Raw genomic sequence first — 18,037 nt, forward strand, 5'->3', positions numbered from 1 at the left:
TATTCAGCTGAGGACAGACGGTATATCAGCCAAGCAAGTCTTAATATTCGGATAAAAGGGATAAAGATCAATGTTTCTGTCTTGAACTCAACCCTAAACTAAACTTGAGTCCACATGAATGAACTTCAATAAGTTTAAAGTAAAAATCAGAATAAAAAAAGATGTTTCTTTGGGATTTTACAAACACTGTCAATGTCTTTGTCGTGTGTACCACTTACAAATGAAAAACTTATGACAATTTTATTTTAACTGTGACTGACACAGATATGCAGATGGCACGGCCTTCGCTGGCCTTTTCTACAAGGGCGACGTGACTGGAAAGCAGCGTGAGTGCTCTCCAGGTTTGGTGTCAGCAGAGTGCAGCTGAGCTCAACTCCAGTAAAACAACAGAGGTCATTATCCGCTCTGAACGAGACACTGTGGACGACGTTATATGTGTTATGTATGCTACATACATGTGTACGGGAGGTATATACATGTAATGCATGTTTTAATCATGTGTTTTTACCTCGGAGGACCATGAGGTTGTATTCTATTCTATGTAATAGTGATGTTTTAATGCTCTAGCGTCTGCACTTGACGTGCACCAGCCTGTAGCTGTTTCTACGTTAGAGAGGACTCTGTACGTCTGCAGAACTCGTGTTGTGATACTGTGACCGATCTTGGCTGATCAGTTTCTGCTTCATGCGATCAATAAGCGCCCCACACACACGCATCGCTCACCACTTCACTTACTTACAGAAGAGTAATAACGCTGTCATGGATAATTCCTAAAAAATGCAGAGCTAACGACCTCCATTACCTCCTGCCGGCTTCGTGTTTTTTAACTTTGAAGCGCTTCACAATTATGTGGAATTAATGGCAACTGGGAAATAGGTGTTAATATTATCACCGTGCTCACAGGTGCTTGTCAGAATTATTGTGACAGAAGCAAAACAGCTGATAATTGTGAAGTCAAGCACCCATTGTGTTATAATCCCTAATATATCTTACCTAGCATTCACACGGAGGAGCTGTGCACTGTGTAATCACCCACTCGCTTGGTTTATTCACCTGAAATTGGAATCTTCCGCCAAGTCAATCCACAAATAATTTAATGCACCAACAAGCGGACATCTTTTGGAACATAAAACCTGTCTCATCTAACACAAACAGGCCCCCTATGCACCGTGACTCAATGATTACTGCCTGCAATATTTCTCAATCACTTGAGCTGAAATCCCAAGACGCTCATATGCACAGAGACAGACGGACAGACAGACAGACAGGGCTTAGAGAGACGAGGGGAGGAAGACAGGGGGAAGAAAAAAAAAAAGACAGAAACAGCAAGAGAGGGATGAGCAGAGAGACATGCGTGCCTGACCTGCATGCCAAGTAGCCATTTTTGTACCCACCCACTCCCCCCCAACACTCAGTCCGCCTTGCTTCCTCTCCAGCCCAAACACACACACACACACACACACACACACACACACACACACATGTGCACTCACTCATACATTAATACGCACTTGTGTCTGTGCTCACACACACACACACACACACACACACATCTTCTTGTGTTTCTTCTTCTGCACGCATGCATTCACGCACATGCATGACACACTCGTCACTGCGGCAGCACAGACACACCTGGCCAACACCTGCCTGCTCCGCGAGCAAGCGGACCCTCCCCTGAAAACACACACACACACACACACACACACACACACACACACACACACACACACACACACACACACACACACCTGCTCACACACTGACACCAAGCAGAAAGGGAGGAGGAGACAGGTTGCGTGCTCATCGGGTCTACCTGGCTTCACATCACTTGTGTCACACACACACACGCACACACCTCAACGTACAGTAGGAAGACACACACACACACACACACACACACACACACACACACGTATACACTCCTGCACTTTACATCACTCCATCATCATTCATGCAGCAGCAGCAGCGTCACACGGTCATGGCAGCGCCACAGAGGCACGCCAAAACGTCTCAGCTGAGGATGCAAGGACGGGGTTAGAGAGAGTTACCGTTGCTACTTAACGAGCGCGTTGGCCGCCAGGCGCATCCTCCCGCTCCACATGCCTCCCTCTTCCTCCTCCCCCCTCTCCATGTTTTTTTTTTTTTTTTCTCCTCACTGCGGCTCTGTGTCTTTCCCGCGCCCTGAGGATCCGCCAGAGTCCCCCTCGCTGGTACCCGTAGTAGCGCCTAAGAGGCAGTTAGCTTCCCTTTCTGCCCCTCCTCCTGTCCTGCCCTCTCTCCCTCTCTCTCTCTCTCCTCCTCTGTCTGTCACTCTCTCTCTCCCCCCCTTCGTCCCTGCTGACACAAACGATAAAAAAACCCTCCCTCCTTCCTTCACTGTCTCCTCTTGTCGCTCGTTCTCTCTCCTGCTGCTGTCTCACTCAGTACAGCGTGTGCCTCCTTCCAAAGCCCAGGCATTGCCAAACATATGATATCACTCAGTTGCCTTATATGGGAGACGGCGGGTTGCCATGACGACAGCAGACTCCACCTGTTTCTCCATCTCTCCCCTCTCTCCCCTCTCTCTCTCTCTCTCTCCCTCTCTGCCCATGTCTCAGTCCACCTTTTTCATCGGGAGATGGATGGTGGGGTTCGGGTAAACAGACACAGCACATGAAAGAGGAAAGAGTGGGTGGAGAGGAGGGAGGAGTTGGATGGGTGAGTCTGAGACGTGATGGACAGAGGCTGACGGAGGCACAGAGGGAGGAATAAGAAGGGTTAGAGGAAGAGAGAGAGAGAGAGAGAGAGGGCACACTTAAAGGAATAGTTCAACATTTGGGGAAATGTGCTTATTAGTTTGTTTGTTTTTTAGTGAGAGTGAGACGAGGAGTTTCATGTCTGTGTGTCTGTGTGTGAAGCACAGAGCTGGAGTCACGACGGGGTTAGCCTAGCTTAGCATTAAGACTGGAGGCTAGCGGCTAGCTCTGTGCTTGGGTCACAAGGATCCGAGACCCGACCGGAACCTGTACATGTTCAGATACGTTCTAAAAACACAAACAAACACACCCGCACCTCCACACGACCCTGTGGAAAAGTGCTGATCGCTTGTTCTTCTTCTCTTACTTTAATCTCCATTTATTAGTCTACCATATGTTGCAAGGTTACTACCAGGTCGGACATGTCTGTAATATTTTAAAAACAGGTTTGCTACGTATATGTTTTTAAAAACTATTGGGTCAAATCCTGGAGGACATTTCTGGAGTCAAGCAGAGTTCAATTAGAGCGTTCAATCACCAACGCGACCAAGTGGACCAGAAGCTGACGCACAGGAAACTCTTTTAGTTAAGTCTCTGAAAAGGTGCCGTCTTCTGTCTGGTGTCCAATTCTTCCAACACATCCATGGCCTCCAGCTTTTTTATGCTAAGCTAGGCTAATCACATGAGGCCATCCCATGAGGCTGGAAAAGGACGCAAACATAGTTCCCCCAAGTGTTGAACTCCTCCTTTAAGCCTCACAGAGAGAAGCTGAGGCAGGCCGCTCTGTTTTGACCATCTGTCACAGGTGTCATCATCGGAGCGTGTGGTGATTGATGGCAGCATGAAAGGGAGAGCAGAGAGGTAGGAGATGTGACGGAGCAGTGAGGCCAGCATTTCACAGTCTGACATTTTCTCACCGTCTCACTTAAAACCCTCTTTCTCCATATTCTACTGCCGACTCTTTCAGATGATAACCGCTTAAAAATTGGCCATTACTGACCCTGCAGTCCGGTCATGAAAATACCTCCGCCGCGTGTGTCTGAAGCCCCCGGAGGCATCTCGCCACATAACGCGCCTGTGTGGGTTTCTGAGCTCGCCATTGTGCCGTCATTATCTCCCAAGAAGAAAACGGTCACGTGTGGAAACAGAAAGCACTCAGAGAGCTCGTTCCTCCCCCACGGCTGCACTCTCCTTTAGATCTGTTATTATATGGACGTCTAGATCGAGATGGAATATGTATTTATACTGCAGCAGCAAAACATTTTGGTAGAGTTTGCTGCATCTTGCTAACAGAAGGTAAACTTCCATTAAAATGTTCCACAAGTTTAAAGTGAACTCCTGAAGTTTCAGTGCATGTTTTCATCAACTACCTCCATCCGAATATATTCGAGGAAATGACAAAAATCCAATCTCTCGCTCTAAAATATCCCTGCATTTCATTTCTGCTGAGCATTTCTGCTTTATAAATGAATTATTTTGTCACCTCTGGTGAGTATGTGGCCTGTGTGCCAGTAGGCAATATGAATATAAGTCTCTGTTAAGGTAAATGGTCCCATCATTGATTTACAACAAGATCCTTTGGTATTTATTGTTATCTATTACGCAGCCTTATAAAATACTCAATTCTGATTGGTCAATTAGAGTTCCAGTCCATAGAAACGCTCTGTTATACAGAAATTACACACCGTTGCTATGGAAGCATTTCTGATCATATTAATGAGCAGGAAGACATGTTTTTTGTTGCTGTAGCTCCACGTGTCTCACTGAGACGAAGAGCGGTGAGTTTTGCACTCCGGGCTCAGCAGAGGTCTCTGGGATATCAGCCATGTTTTCCTTTAACGTCTTTCACACAGAATAACAACATCCTCAAACACTCAACTTCCTTTGCTTCACAAATTCATCTCCACAGCCTGCTCACGGTCTCTGTTTTCCTTTTTGACCACTACGTCCATTCATACACTGACGACAAGGTGACAACCTGCTCCTCAGCACCAATTTGGGGTTCAGTATCTCGTCCCTGGATACTTCAACATGCAGACTTAGCCTAGCCACATAGCTTAATAGGCTAATATCACTGATGTAATATATTTACAATGCAGCCAGTGTGTGTATGCTCCTCGTCCTGGCGCTGCAGTCTTTCGACTTCGTGTCTTATGAAGTCCCAAATTAACTTTCAAACTTTCAGTAAGCTGCTATTTGAGCCGGGTAATAAGCAACCGCAGATCCAACGTCCAAGAAGAGCATTTCATTACCCAAAGCTATGAACCAAGATATTCTTCACCGTCTTTCAAAACAAAAACAGTTTAGCCGTTTCCTTTCTATAATTTTCTATAATTTGTGGTTGTTGCTCTGGTGTCCATTTCTAAGGGGAAATTAATCCCTTAATAAACAACATTTAGGCAGTGGAGCATTTTTATAAAGACAGAAAAATGAAAACAGTAACGATTTCTTGTATATCTGACGATCATGTCACAATGCAAACTGCTTCAATTACAGATTATTATTTGATACAACATATGTGGTTTAGGTAAAGTATGTCTGCTGGCCCTCGGGAGGATTACAGGAAATAACCTTAGTCTTCTTTTATGGAAATGAATTGAGTCAGAGTGAGATGTAGCTTATTATGTGTGGTATTAACAAGGATTTTACAGTCAAGACCACCAGTGATGCAGATATAATGATGCCCACGGTACCCTGGTGAACATTAAAGCAGTCTTTGTTTTCCTGTTTGTTGTTGTGAGCTCATTAGATGGACGACGTGTACGGTGAGGATACCTGTCGCCCAGCAGGAGCCGAGCCCTGCGACAGGCTCCCGGGGCTGTTGGAGTATTTGCTCTTCTGGAGGTCCATGAGGGCGTCCCGCTGGCGTTCGATATCCGCCTTGTGAATGCTGTTCAGGGCCTCCAGGCTCTTGGCGGCCACGGCGTTGTGCCGGCGGTCCAGCGAGGACGACGTGAAGCCCCCGTTGGTGTTGTCGGGGAACCGCCGGGCCCCGCGGCCGCCGCGGGCGGCCAGGGTGTGGTAATCCCGCGGGAACTCGGCATCACCGGCAGAGATCATGGGACCCTTTCTCTTCTCTCGACCTGCAGAGGGACGGGGGGAGGATTTAAAGAGAAGAAGAGGGAGGGATAGGAAGTGAAGGAGTGAGCAGTGAGATCATACGATAAAATAATGAAACAGTGGCGTTTAAAGATTTAAACTACAAATACTTTACAATACAAACTCCTCAGGTAGCCACTGGATTATTTCAGGATTAAATTCATATACAGAGACGTGAATTTACCTAAAACAGTGTACAAGTAGTCAGCTGAAAGACATCAAAACAGACCTTGTGCTGCGTTTTCTGCCGTTTTTGACAAAAATCAGCTTTGAAGCTCAACTTTTGGGCAGACATAGAAAAGGACTCCTGAAGGGGCTCAGACTAGACGGAAATTTGAACATCTACAATTCAATGACAAATCTATCCAGTGACTAACCCTCGTGGGAAATGACTGAAAGCTGCAGACAGCTACTAAAAGAACTTCATAAGACGTCTGTGTGGAAGCGAATTGATGTTTCTGAGGTGAAGAAAAACAGCTTGTGTGCAGTCAAGGCCACAAATAGTTCATTGTGATGAGTTACTCATATCAGTTCAAGTCTCTACAAGATCATTTTCATAGTTTACTGAATTAAATAAGAGGCGACAGCTGCCTGAAAGGTGGAAAATCAGCCTAAAAACCATCAGCTAATGTGAAGCACATGTGGCTAAACAGTTGGCAGATGTGTGGAGGTGCTTTAAATTGTTGATTACACTGTAAAAGCAGGTGAGATGTTGGTGCTTCTAGTACAGCTCCCCCCTGCATTGTGTGAACAGTTAACAGATTAAACCTGGAGGCCTGTCAAGTGAGCAGCAGCGAGAGTGTTAATGTGACGACGAACAAAGCTCCAGCAGTAACATCCGTGCGCTCATTTTGTCCTTGAGCATCCTGCACTATAATAACGTCTAGAAGACCAATAGGAGTGTGTGTGTTTGTGTTTCAGGGAGAAACAACAGACAAACACACACACATGAGAGTGCCACAGAAACACAAACACACCTCTAGCAATACACCCTTTGTGAAAACAGCTGCAGCATCTGTCTATCCCAACAACTGGGAACCCCGAGGCAAGAAAGAACCGCAGCGCTGCAACATCTCCTGCTATCATATGGCAGCAGAACTGTCTCACATGTGTGCCACCATCAGTCAAGGAGAAGTGATGTAAATGGAAACGTCGTCGTCTCGCATGCAGTCAGGTTTAGTGCCCTCTTGTGACCACTGAGACATAAAGCACTGCCGGCACGCTGAAGGTGATCAGTCACAGTTAAGGGATTAAACAGAAGACAGAACAAAAATCTAAATCTGATCCGTCTGAGTGGTGCTTTTAAAGCCATGATCACAAACTAACTGTTAACTGTTTGTGCTTATTTGTTTTCCTGCTAATTACTTTTAATAAAAAGGTTGAATTAATGAAAATTTACTAAAAACAACAACCAAGAACTAACTAAGATGGAACAAACCAGAGCTCATCTTATCTTATGTGTTTAATAATGCTGTATTATCTTTATTATCATTATTATTAGTAGTAATAATGTTATTATGGCAAATGTAAAGTATGGAGAAACTCTAGTGATGCAGTGACACTAAAACTGACTCAATGTTTGAGTGAAACGCAGCTTCAGTTCAATAAAAGGTGACCGTTCCTCTGTTAAACTTTCAGGGAAACCTTGCCGCCTCTTTTCTCCGACTACATCCATGAAACATTAAACAATCTCAGCACACCGACATATATTCACATACTGTAAACAGTGCAAACTCTCAGAGGCTGTGTACAACAAGCTTCTGACTTGTTCCCGTTTCTGCAGGTTGTTTGTTTTTGCAAACTGTAAATGATGTGACTTGTGGAGCCAGACGGAGGCAGGCAGAGTCTCTACACCTTATTGATCCGGGCTGTAAGGTCCTCTCATTTGCCTGCTGGGCAACTACAGGAGCACTGCAGCGGGACCTTAAACTTCATTAGCTTGCACTTAAGAAATTATGTGACGCAGCTTGAAATTCAGCTACCGCAACCGATTCCCCCACAAGGTGATAGTTGTTGTGGTTGTATGTTGCTAAAACAAAAAAAAAAGAAAAGGTCTAAATGCCAGCATATGATAACAGCTCACTGAGTAAACAGTATCTATTATTACTGCTCGCATATTGAATTATCTAGACAGGAAGACGTGAGGGGCACATTGAAATCAGGAGTTCTGGGGTTATTAAAAGTGAGTGGAGCACATCCCCAGCAAGTACACCCTCCAGAAGAGAGCTTCATTAAGCTTAGCTTCTTGTTATTTCAAAAGCATTGTGGCATGAATAGCACAGTCACTTTCAATCGCTCTCACTGAGAACCTGAAAAGTCACTCCTAAGGGGATTCAGCCTAACAACGGCAGTATTTGCAGCTGTAAATTGTCTGTTAGAAAGCGTTTGAGATGGTCCCAGATGTAAATCTTCCAATAGGAGCACCGCGGCATGCCGGTGTGTATCCATGGTAGGGGGAAAAAAGAGCTTTATAAAACAGAGGGGCGCTGGGAGAGACGGAGGAGCATCCAGACAGCAGCTTGTCACTTTAATTTATGTGAAGCCTTGAGCAAAGCCCTACCATGTGGAGGGGAGGGCTGAGAACGTATGTGGGACAAAGAGATGCTATATTTTACCATGAGAAGCACTGCTGGTCATCTGCTGCGATACCTGCAGGAATTTACTGCAAAAGGTCCTCTTACAAACAACTGTGTTCCAGTGATGATGCAGTCCGTCTGTCCTACATTTTAACTTGATGTAACCAGAGCAGTCACGTGCTCAAAATGTGTCGTTTATACTCGTAGAAAGACACAGAATCACAGCTGAGAGCTGCCCAGTTCACCCAGCGCTCACTTTCTGCCCAATCTGTGCACTAATACTTGATGAATTATTACAGATATTCGGTTTTTTAGTCCCAGATTTCTTCATTTGTCTTCATTAAAACGCCTGATATATTGTTTAAAATGTGCCATAGTTCATCAAACACTGACCGGGGCCGTCATTTCCCTCAGCTGCAGAGAGGCCTTCATGTGAAGCAGGCTTGTATCAGTGGCAGGACTTCCTCAGATCTTGATTTTGAAGCCAGAAGTGACACAAGACCCCTGCTTCCTGGTCTATCTTCCTCTAAATGGGACCATAATTTACTAAATGAACACAGTGTTGTGTTGAAGAAGACTGTAAACTAGCGACTGAGACCATAAAAGCAGGATGCAGGTTTAAGGCATTTTGTCCACTTCTTTTATGCAGTCTGTGGTTAAATCAAAATATCAAATAGTTCATCATATCTAAGTGTTTCACTTCTGGCCATTCAGTGGAATCATTTTTCCAAGATAAGGAGGAGGGACAGAGAGATGAAATGACAATTTTGAGTTCATCAATATATTTTCTTCCTCTCTGGTGGACATGGTGAGCTAAAATAAACCTTAGAGATGCCGAAGCCTCATGTTTTTATCATGCTACAGGCATTTTGTTGGTGGTTTTCAGCGTACGACCCTTTAAAAGACGCTGCTGTTTCCTGCTGAGGCTGATTATGGTCTATAAGACATCAGCTACCTTATTCTGATCACAGATTTAAGACGGCTGACCTTTGCTCCCAGCTCACTATTCAAAATAAAAGCTAACCTTTTCCATTTCAGTGTCAGTTTTACTTATTTATTCCTCTTCAATTTATCCTACTGCTCTATATTCTGGTCTCTAACATCTAATGTATTTTGTGTATTAAACTAGAGGCACAAACTACACACATGAAGTCCAGACGTGCACAGATTACTTCTATCAAGACATTACTCACCCATGTGTAAAACCAGCTGCAGCTCTGCGCTGTATGTTGCCTTAACTCTACCATGTCATTATTGCTCCTGGTGGTAGTTAATGGGCTGCCACCTCCTCCCAGCTTGCTCCTGGCACCACCTCTGTTATTATGGCTCTGCTAGCAGCTAACAGCGCTCCCAGTCCGGCTGATGAATTGCACTGTAATTGTCTTACTTTACTCCGATTGTTGAATATTTAACTGTGATGTTGTCGCCATCGGGGAGATGTCATGTTTCAGCTTCGCTCTCATGCATGTAGGCGCTTTTTATACATGATTACTGCGTGAAAAACATGTATATAAGCCCCCTGGGAGTAATATTATATATACACACTTGTGAGAGCTCTCTCTCACAATACATACATATTATATATTCTGGTCTCTAATATTTCCAACACAGAAATAAATGTGTGTGTTGTGCCTCTTTCAGGCACACACACACACACACACACTTTCTAGAAAAGGTGCCACGATGGCGCAGCCTCAAGATTCATTATTCTGTGTTCATTATAGTTGAAGGGAGCCTAAAAACCAGGTGAGTGATTGTCATTGTGCTGCTGATACCATATTTCAGCTGTGCGGGACAGATTCCAAAAGGCTGCTCAAGGCCACGTCCAAACATTTCTCATTACATGGCTGTAAGTGTGTGAGTGCTAGGTATATATGTGTGTGTGTGTGTGTGTGTGTGTGTGTGTGTGTGTGTTTGAGAGTGTGTTGGTGGTACAACCTTGGCCACTGATGGCCAGGGTCTGACAGAGGCCATTTGTTAGCTTTATGGTTTCATCGGGCTGAGGTCTGCTCATTTGTACTCGTCTGTGCCTCGCTCAAATTTACTTCATGTTATTTTCCTCTGCAGGGTTTGATTTGGAAGCTGTGGTTTGTTGAAGTGTGTCTGCAGTGTGTCCACCTGCTGATGCCTGTATATATACGGTACAGGTATGATAGCGCTCCGTATATAGAGTCCTGTCTATAGTGGTGCTTGAATTACCCCCTGAGACAGAGGTTGTTGTCCAATGCTACAACAAATGTACACTGTGAATCTCAGTCACTGTTAAGACCAAACAATCCAAACTATCCCTTTAATTCTATGTGCTTAAACTGAAAAAGGCAACAATGGGATTTTAACTCATGTACTGATAGTGGTATCTGTATCGATCAGGCTACACGTATCACCCACAGCTGCAGTTATTAATACCATTAATGTATTTCTGTCTTGAATAGTGAAAAGTATCTCCAATGACTTCCTTCCTCCTTCGACCACTGACTCATTAATCTATTCATGTATTCATTTTTTCATAATCTCAATCATATTCCAAGGTCCAGGCAGTGGCATCCGTCCACCGGCTGCCACCAAGTTCACTTCCAACTCCATCTTTGCCTCTTTTCCTCTCCCTTCTCTCCATCAGAAACTCTCTATTCATCAGAGATCATTAATTACAAGGGGAAGCACTGTGGCAGGAATGAGTGAACGAAAAAAAAAAAAAAAAAAAACAGTGCTCCTCCATCCACAAATTATAATATCCAGCTCTCCAGGGCACTTGAAAATTAAAATAAAACCCAAACAAGATCTGAACGCGAACGCTGAGTGGGCTATATTTGGAACAAGGTCTGCCTTTGCTGAATACAAAATTTCTCCAAACTGTTGCCAGCAGGGAGGCGTTCAGGATCACAGTGAACCAGCATGCAGTCACGCTTAAAAAGAGGTGATGATTGCCTCATACGTCTAACCTACAATCGGCCATATTAAGAACAGACTGTGCTTTCCCTTTAGGTAACATGTACATTAGCCTTTAAGCACAGATTTATACCTACAACGTACATCACATTGGTAGTAAAACCAGCGGTGCTCCTGCTGTGGGAGAAGAAAGCATTCAGCACATTGTACGTGTATTTAAGGACCACTTTCTTTAACCTCTTCATCAATTTTCATCTCTCAGAGTGCTTCATAATTCATTTACAGCCGGAAGATTGATAAAAAAGTTATGGGGTGTCTCAAAATACCAGAGTGACGTTCTAAAATATCTCCGAAGCCGAGTCAGAGCGCGAGGCCTGCTTCTGTCCAGCTCAAGAGCGTAACCTCTCGTCAGCCCTCGGCGGCAGCGTGAACAGGCCTGACGGACACTTGACCCTCATCGTGTTGTCACTGTGAAGCCTCGGGCTGCTCTGGAGAGGAGAGGGGAGGGGAGGGCTGAGGGGTCGAGGCTGAAACTTCGACATCTCGACAAAAATATTTAGACACGTGTTAAGAAGTCGTCCCATGTGTGTCGACACGTCAGTGAAGGAGTTCAGCTGCTACTTCTAGGTGTGAACGATAATAATAATGATATATGATGTGATGCGACACACTGTTGGGCTGCAGCTAGCAATTATTTTCAGTGTCGATTTATCTACAGGTTGTTTTTTTCATTACCTGATTGATGATTTATCTATAATATGTCCAAAAATACTGAAAAATCTGTTTATTTAATCTGTATATTCAGTTTTCAGCACATAGGACAAAGAATCCTTAAATTATAGGGCTGAAACAAGGTAACGTTTAGTGTTTTTCATTAAAAAATTACTGACTAACAGATGGTGATAAGAGGATTTTATTGGATTTTATGACTAGAAGGTACAAAAAAAAACTTTTGACTGTCTAGTAGATCATCAGAGATACATTCATTACATTGCTCTCTTCAAAGCCACCAGACTCCATTGACAAAAACAGCAATTTTACATCACAGACCAAGGGAGTGGCTGCTCCACTGCTTCGATTTGTTACACAAATATTGTCAGATCTGAACTAAACCTTTAAAAAAAAACAAATTCACACCACCTGTCTCCAATATCAGCCTGCTTCAAATAAAGGCCCTGGTTACTAATTGAGAAAATACAGCAGTCCAGAATTTGGAGCAAGTAGCTTCTGAAAAATAAACCTACTGAATGACTACAACTGTTATTTTAATATGCCTGGCCATCATCTGATTCTTTTGAGTCTTTCTCACTTCTATCTTCGGTAGCGGACAGATGCTGAGAGCATATGTGTGTTTCTTTCAGTTAATGGATTCAATGCCGGGTTGAGATTCTTTAAAATACCACCACAGCGCTTGTGTGTGGGTCCCAGACAAACTGGTTAACCTCAAGATCAACATCACAGCACCGTGGCAACGTAATGTCCTCTGCTCTGCTGGGAAAGCATCCCCTGTTCATCTTCTCTGCGTCCTCTCGTCTACATCAGCGTCTCTCTTCCTCTCTCCTCCCACGCCTCTACCCACTTCCCCTTCTCTAACCACAAAGCATAATGTGTATAACAACCACTACATCTTAGTATGTCACACCAAATGAATTTCAATAGAGTGCTAATTATGGCATAAATATTCCACTTGTCCGTGGATGAAAACCTAAAGCCTGGAGCAGACATGCTGTAAATGCAGCGCTAGCGTCAATCAAAAGGGAGTGATTGAGATGCTTATAAGTTTTAGGGAGATGTTCCTCTGGGAGCACAGGACTCAGTGAGGATTCATACCTGCACTCCCACAGTAAAATAACCTTCATCTCAAGTTTGACGCCGTTTCCCACCCAGAGTGAACCAGAGTTCATCTTTAAAAGCTGCTAACAACAACAAAGTGAAGACAGAGAACAGAGAAGGCTGTTAACTTGGGAGGGTTTTTTTTTTTTCCTCTTACTGTTGAAATGAGTTCAAACCTCGACAGTCTTTGGTAAAAGTGCAGCTACAGACATACAGGAAGAAGCAACAGTAGACGAGCAACCTCAGACCGCATAAACACAACTTAAATAGTAAACCAGATCCTTTAACCCTTTGAATTCTGTCATTTAATGGTGACGTCTTCTGTCCAACCTCAGCTAAAAGGTTCCAGAAGTCCATGAACCAGAATCACTGATAAATTGTGTTAAAACAAATACAGAAAACACATGTTTTTCCATCAGATGAGACTAAATAAAGACACAAAACCTACTGATCAAAAACAATTCTGAACATAGAAACAGAAACTAAAGATCTGTGAACCCTCCAGAAGAGATCTGAACTGTTTCATGTCTTAGTTTCTGAGCGAGGCTCATTTTTATGAGCAGAGAGTGACGGAGATTTGATGGAACAGAAAGATTTCCCCAGAGCCTCCATTGGTGTTTCTGCTTATTGTCCTCATGGAGGCTCCATAGACCTCCACTACACACTATAGACCTCCACTACACACTAACACACTGACTAACTAGCACACACACACACTATAGACCTCCACTACACACTGACACACTGACTAACTAACACACACACACACACACACTATAGACCTCCACTACACACTAACACACTGACTAACTAGCACACACACACACTATAGACCTCCACTACACACTGACACACTGATTTAGCCATCACACACACCTTTACTCTAGCTTTAACTTTTATGGTTGTAGTTTATGATGTAGTTCACTTGGAAACAAACTGTTTGTGATAAAGTACAGACACACAAACTCCGACAGGAAAGATCAGGTCAGTATATCTACATCAGGCATCCACACACCAACTCTCACTCAAAAAAGGGTCAGACTCAGCCGGTAACTTTGCCATGTTTGGTGTCCTTTTCGACTTCAGGACTTGGCGGTGGGTGTTTTATCGACTGCCAAACACCACCAGGCTCCGTTCCTTTCCAACGGAGACGAGTACGGCTCAGATCAGTGTCCGCTCACGGCTGTTTGGCCTCAAACTACCAGCCTCAGGCGCACATATCACCATCCAAGCATTGAGGAGTTTAAGTCAATCAGTGTCTCAGCACAAAATATGAAGCTATCTAAGTTCTTCTGTGAGTGTGTGTGTGTCTGATGAAACGAGGAATGATGGATTTAATTTAAAAAAAAAGGTACATTTATGGCAGAAATAATCCAACGTGATGCATCTGTGTGACATTTATCCACCGCTGATGCTGTTACACGGTCAGTAAACATTGACATTTATCACTGCATCAACATTGGCCTCGCGAATATGACGACACTTTCTTTTGGGTGTCATTTCTGGAAATTTATGCCAGACAGGTCACTCGTTACCCAGAGAACAACCCACTCTGCAGATTTCCCAACATCACCGGGAGAAGATCTTAAATTTGATGATCCATCTTCAAAGAGAATGATAATTTAGGGCAGTCTGGGAAGAAAAAAAAATAAAAAAGAGACGACGTGCTTTCGTGATGAGAAGTGGGGACAGCTGAGGCCCAATCTTCTTTCAATTTACCTTCCACTCTGATCTGATCCTCTAAATGTCTCGTACTGGATCTATACTGCATGCTCAGTGAATCTGAGCCTAAAACTTTTAAAAAAAAAAAGGAAAGGAAATACCTCACACTCATATCAGCTCTTTCTGGTCCAAGTATCAAGCTCTGGGACACTCAGCGCATCAATTTACCACACTCCGGATGTGGTCCATCCCCAGTGCCATTAAACCAGGATGAGAGGCTGCATGATTAGGACGTAAGAGCAAAGAAGGGTGGGGGTGAGTGCAGGTATGCGAGTGAGGTTATCAAGCAGCAACGCTCCACCGCAAACGGACGCATGATTGAATTCAGCCCCTAAAGACTGAACAGCCATTACAAATGCCTCTTTTCCTGGTTACATCCACTAAATTGCTGCACCTATAGCGGCACTCAGGCTCACCCTTCCTGCACCTCACAGCCGGCGACGGGACAAAACCTGATCTGAAGCCAGACATCAATTTGAACTCAGGGAGGAAGTTCTGGTAATTAGAAAGTGATATTTTCGGCTTGTGGGAGCCCAGGACATGTCCTGAAGGTGAGTAATTGGTATCATTGAGCGAACAGTGGGACAGGATGAGTCAGGGATCGAGATCTATTAGTAGCCACTAATCAGTGTCTCACACTGGGCTCTGGGAGGCAGCCAGCTGGATGACTGCTGGCTCTGCTTTGTGCTGTGTCACAAAAGGACGGAAAACAAATACTTCCAACGTTGCTGAATGTACCGGACTGTATATGTATGTGTTTAGGGCAGACGGCCGCTCGTCGGTCGGTCGACTGATTGGTCGACATGCTCTGGTCCGACCAAATCCTCATTGGTCGGACAGTCGCTGGTGTTACTTTATCAATTATCTTTGTGTATTTATTATGCCGCAATACTGTGATTCACCACTAGTGGAGGACTGGTGCTAGACTGAAGGGAGTGACTGCTATGAGAAGGAGGAGGAGTAGAAGAAGAACTCCATGGACGTCTAAAGAGAGTGGATACAGCGTTGGAGACGGGGTTTCCTTCATTCCTATGAAAGTTGCTCAGTGGTGCATGACGCCAAAAATGTTCCGACTTCCTGGGCAGGCCTGCTGAGATGGTTAACTTCCTGTTAGCCCTTCGCTAACTTGAATGAGGATAAAATTTAAATCTCTCCTTTAGACTTTGAACCATTTCAAGGCGGATTGTAACTCTAACTTACAGACTTCTCTTTCATAATGTAAGTCTATGAGCAAGATGACAATACGTGACGGACGCCATTGTTTGGCTGCACAGTTTGGCTGCTATGTAAAATTGGCTGCCTGGTGCACTTCCTGCGAGGTTGGTCAACTCACACATGGCTCCTTCTTGGCATTACGGTAAAATAATGGTCCTCTCATCTGAGTTTGTGCACGCCTCCTATTCCTGCTCCGTGTTTTTCTCCTCGGTGGGGGAAGGACAGACGATTAATCCACCGCTACAGGTGTTCGTCGTGTGCTTCTTGTGCTACTTCAGTGAATGAATTAGCGCAGCGGTGGAGTTATCGTCCTTCTGTCCCCCACAGGAGGAAGAACAGGGAGCAGAAGAAGAAAACATTTTACCTTTGGAGAGGATCATTTCATAAGGAATAAGATTTTAATCAACCATATGGAGAATCTCCTTTAACTGAATGATCGTCTCACCACACTAGTTTAGCAAAAGACCATGCAACTGTGGTTAAAGCAACTTATCTCATATTGTTTTTACGGTATTTTAATTATAAGGTCATAATTTACTATTATAATTTTGTTGTCTGTAAATGTATTTTGATGTGTTTTTGATTTGTCAGTGTGTGTCTGTACACTATTTGAAAAGCCAACATAAAATACTAAATAAAAGAAGAAGAAGAAGAAAACGTGTGCTGGCAGAATAATCCCCGCCCCCTCGCAGCCAATCGATTGGTTGAAGAGCAGATTGACTTTCACTCCTGGTAAAGTTTGACTGCAGGCGATTAAAACGTGTGAAACAGTCACGTTGGGAAATGTTTAAATTTTCCCGTAGTGACTCGTATTTTCATGCATACAATCATTTAATCTGTCACTCCACTCAAACTGTGGAAATCTCATTTTCAAAGGAAACTCTTCAGTATTAATATATGCAACACAAAACATTTGAGCTGCAACTAGGGCAACTGTGAGTCTTTGAAATCTGACGAGCATGATTCATTTATAAAATAAATACTGGGACAGAACATCAGCATCTTTGTGAATAAATATCAGTCACTGAGCCAAACTACTGCTGCAGTAAAGATGAAATGAAATCTGACAATTGTTTTTAAGTATTTAGGTGCAAAGGAGGAAAATATTCCTCAGGTTCTCTTTTAACACACAACATGACGTGACAATGTAAAAGTGGTAAAAGGTTCCAGGAGGTCATTTACTGATCTGATCCAGAGAGTACAAACAGATTTAGAGGACTTAAAATGACACAATTTATGAATGTACTTTGGTTCTACTATCTCAAGTCCACCTCATGAACACATTAAGATGTATAGGAACTCATCTGAAACCTATTTATTTATACAAGTATGAACTTCCTACATTATATTCAATATACACCCAAAAACAAAGACCCAGTGTTAATTTGAGTGAATGAAGAAACTATACGCAACTAATACTCAGATATAAAGATCAATTACAGGAAAAATAGTAAGTGCTGTAGTATTAATTAAATAGTGAATTGCTGCTGTAGAATATGGTCCAAGAATTCAGTAGCTCCAAATTCAGGGATAATAAATTTAGAGGTAGTTTGGGTGGAAAAGGAGAATTTTCTCTCTACTAAACCTTCAGTAGGTAAAAAGGGGAGAGTTTTGTTTTTTTTATTATCTTTGCCACTTTGCCACATGACCACCAAACATCCTCACTTCAGATTTACTACAACAATTAAAGCAACATTTGTCTAAACTTGCAGTGGGACTTTACCAGGTGACTGTCACATAATGAAGCTGGCTGATATGATGGTATATACGGTGCTACTATGGTAATTTGACCATATAATAATAATAATAATAATAATAATAATAATAATAGCAATACTGTTTCCACTGCGGGATCTGTTTCCACTGCGGGATCTATTCCCACGTGATCTCACAACTCCAGCTGCCAGTAAGGTAAGGTGATTTGTGCAGACGTGGAGGAGGAGAGCGGAACTGTAAACACAGCAGGAGGAG

The 18,037-nt window shown here is 43.5% G+C and overlaps 1 protein-coding gene across 1 annotated transcript in view; it reads right to left on the minus strand.

The window, feature by feature from the left end:
• The window catches only part of srcin1b (SRC kinase signaling inhibitor 1b), a 56,515-nt gene extending 46,908 nt beyond the window's left edge, over nucleotides 1–9,607 (minus strand). Inside the window, exons 1-2 of the mRNA XM_070852177.1 lie at nucleotides 9,604–9,607; nucleotides 5,511–5,818 (exon numbers count right to left, since the gene is read on the minus strand). Of these exons, the coding sequence (XP_070708278.1) occupies nucleotides 5,511–5,818; nucleotides 9,604–9,607 (312 nt within the window). The remainder of the gene's footprint in view (nucleotides 1–5,510; nucleotides 5,819–9,603) is intronic.
• Nucleotides 9,608–18,037: the final 8,430 nt, after the last annotated feature.

This window comes from Pempheris klunzingeri, chromosome 20 (assembly GCF_042242105.1).
Source record: "Pempheris klunzingeri isolate RE-2024b chromosome 20, fPemKlu1.hap1, whole genome shotgun sequence".
Classification (NCBI taxonomy): Eukaryota; Metazoa; Chordata; class Actinopteri; order Acropomatiformes; family Pempheridae; genus Pempheris; species Pempheris klunzingeri.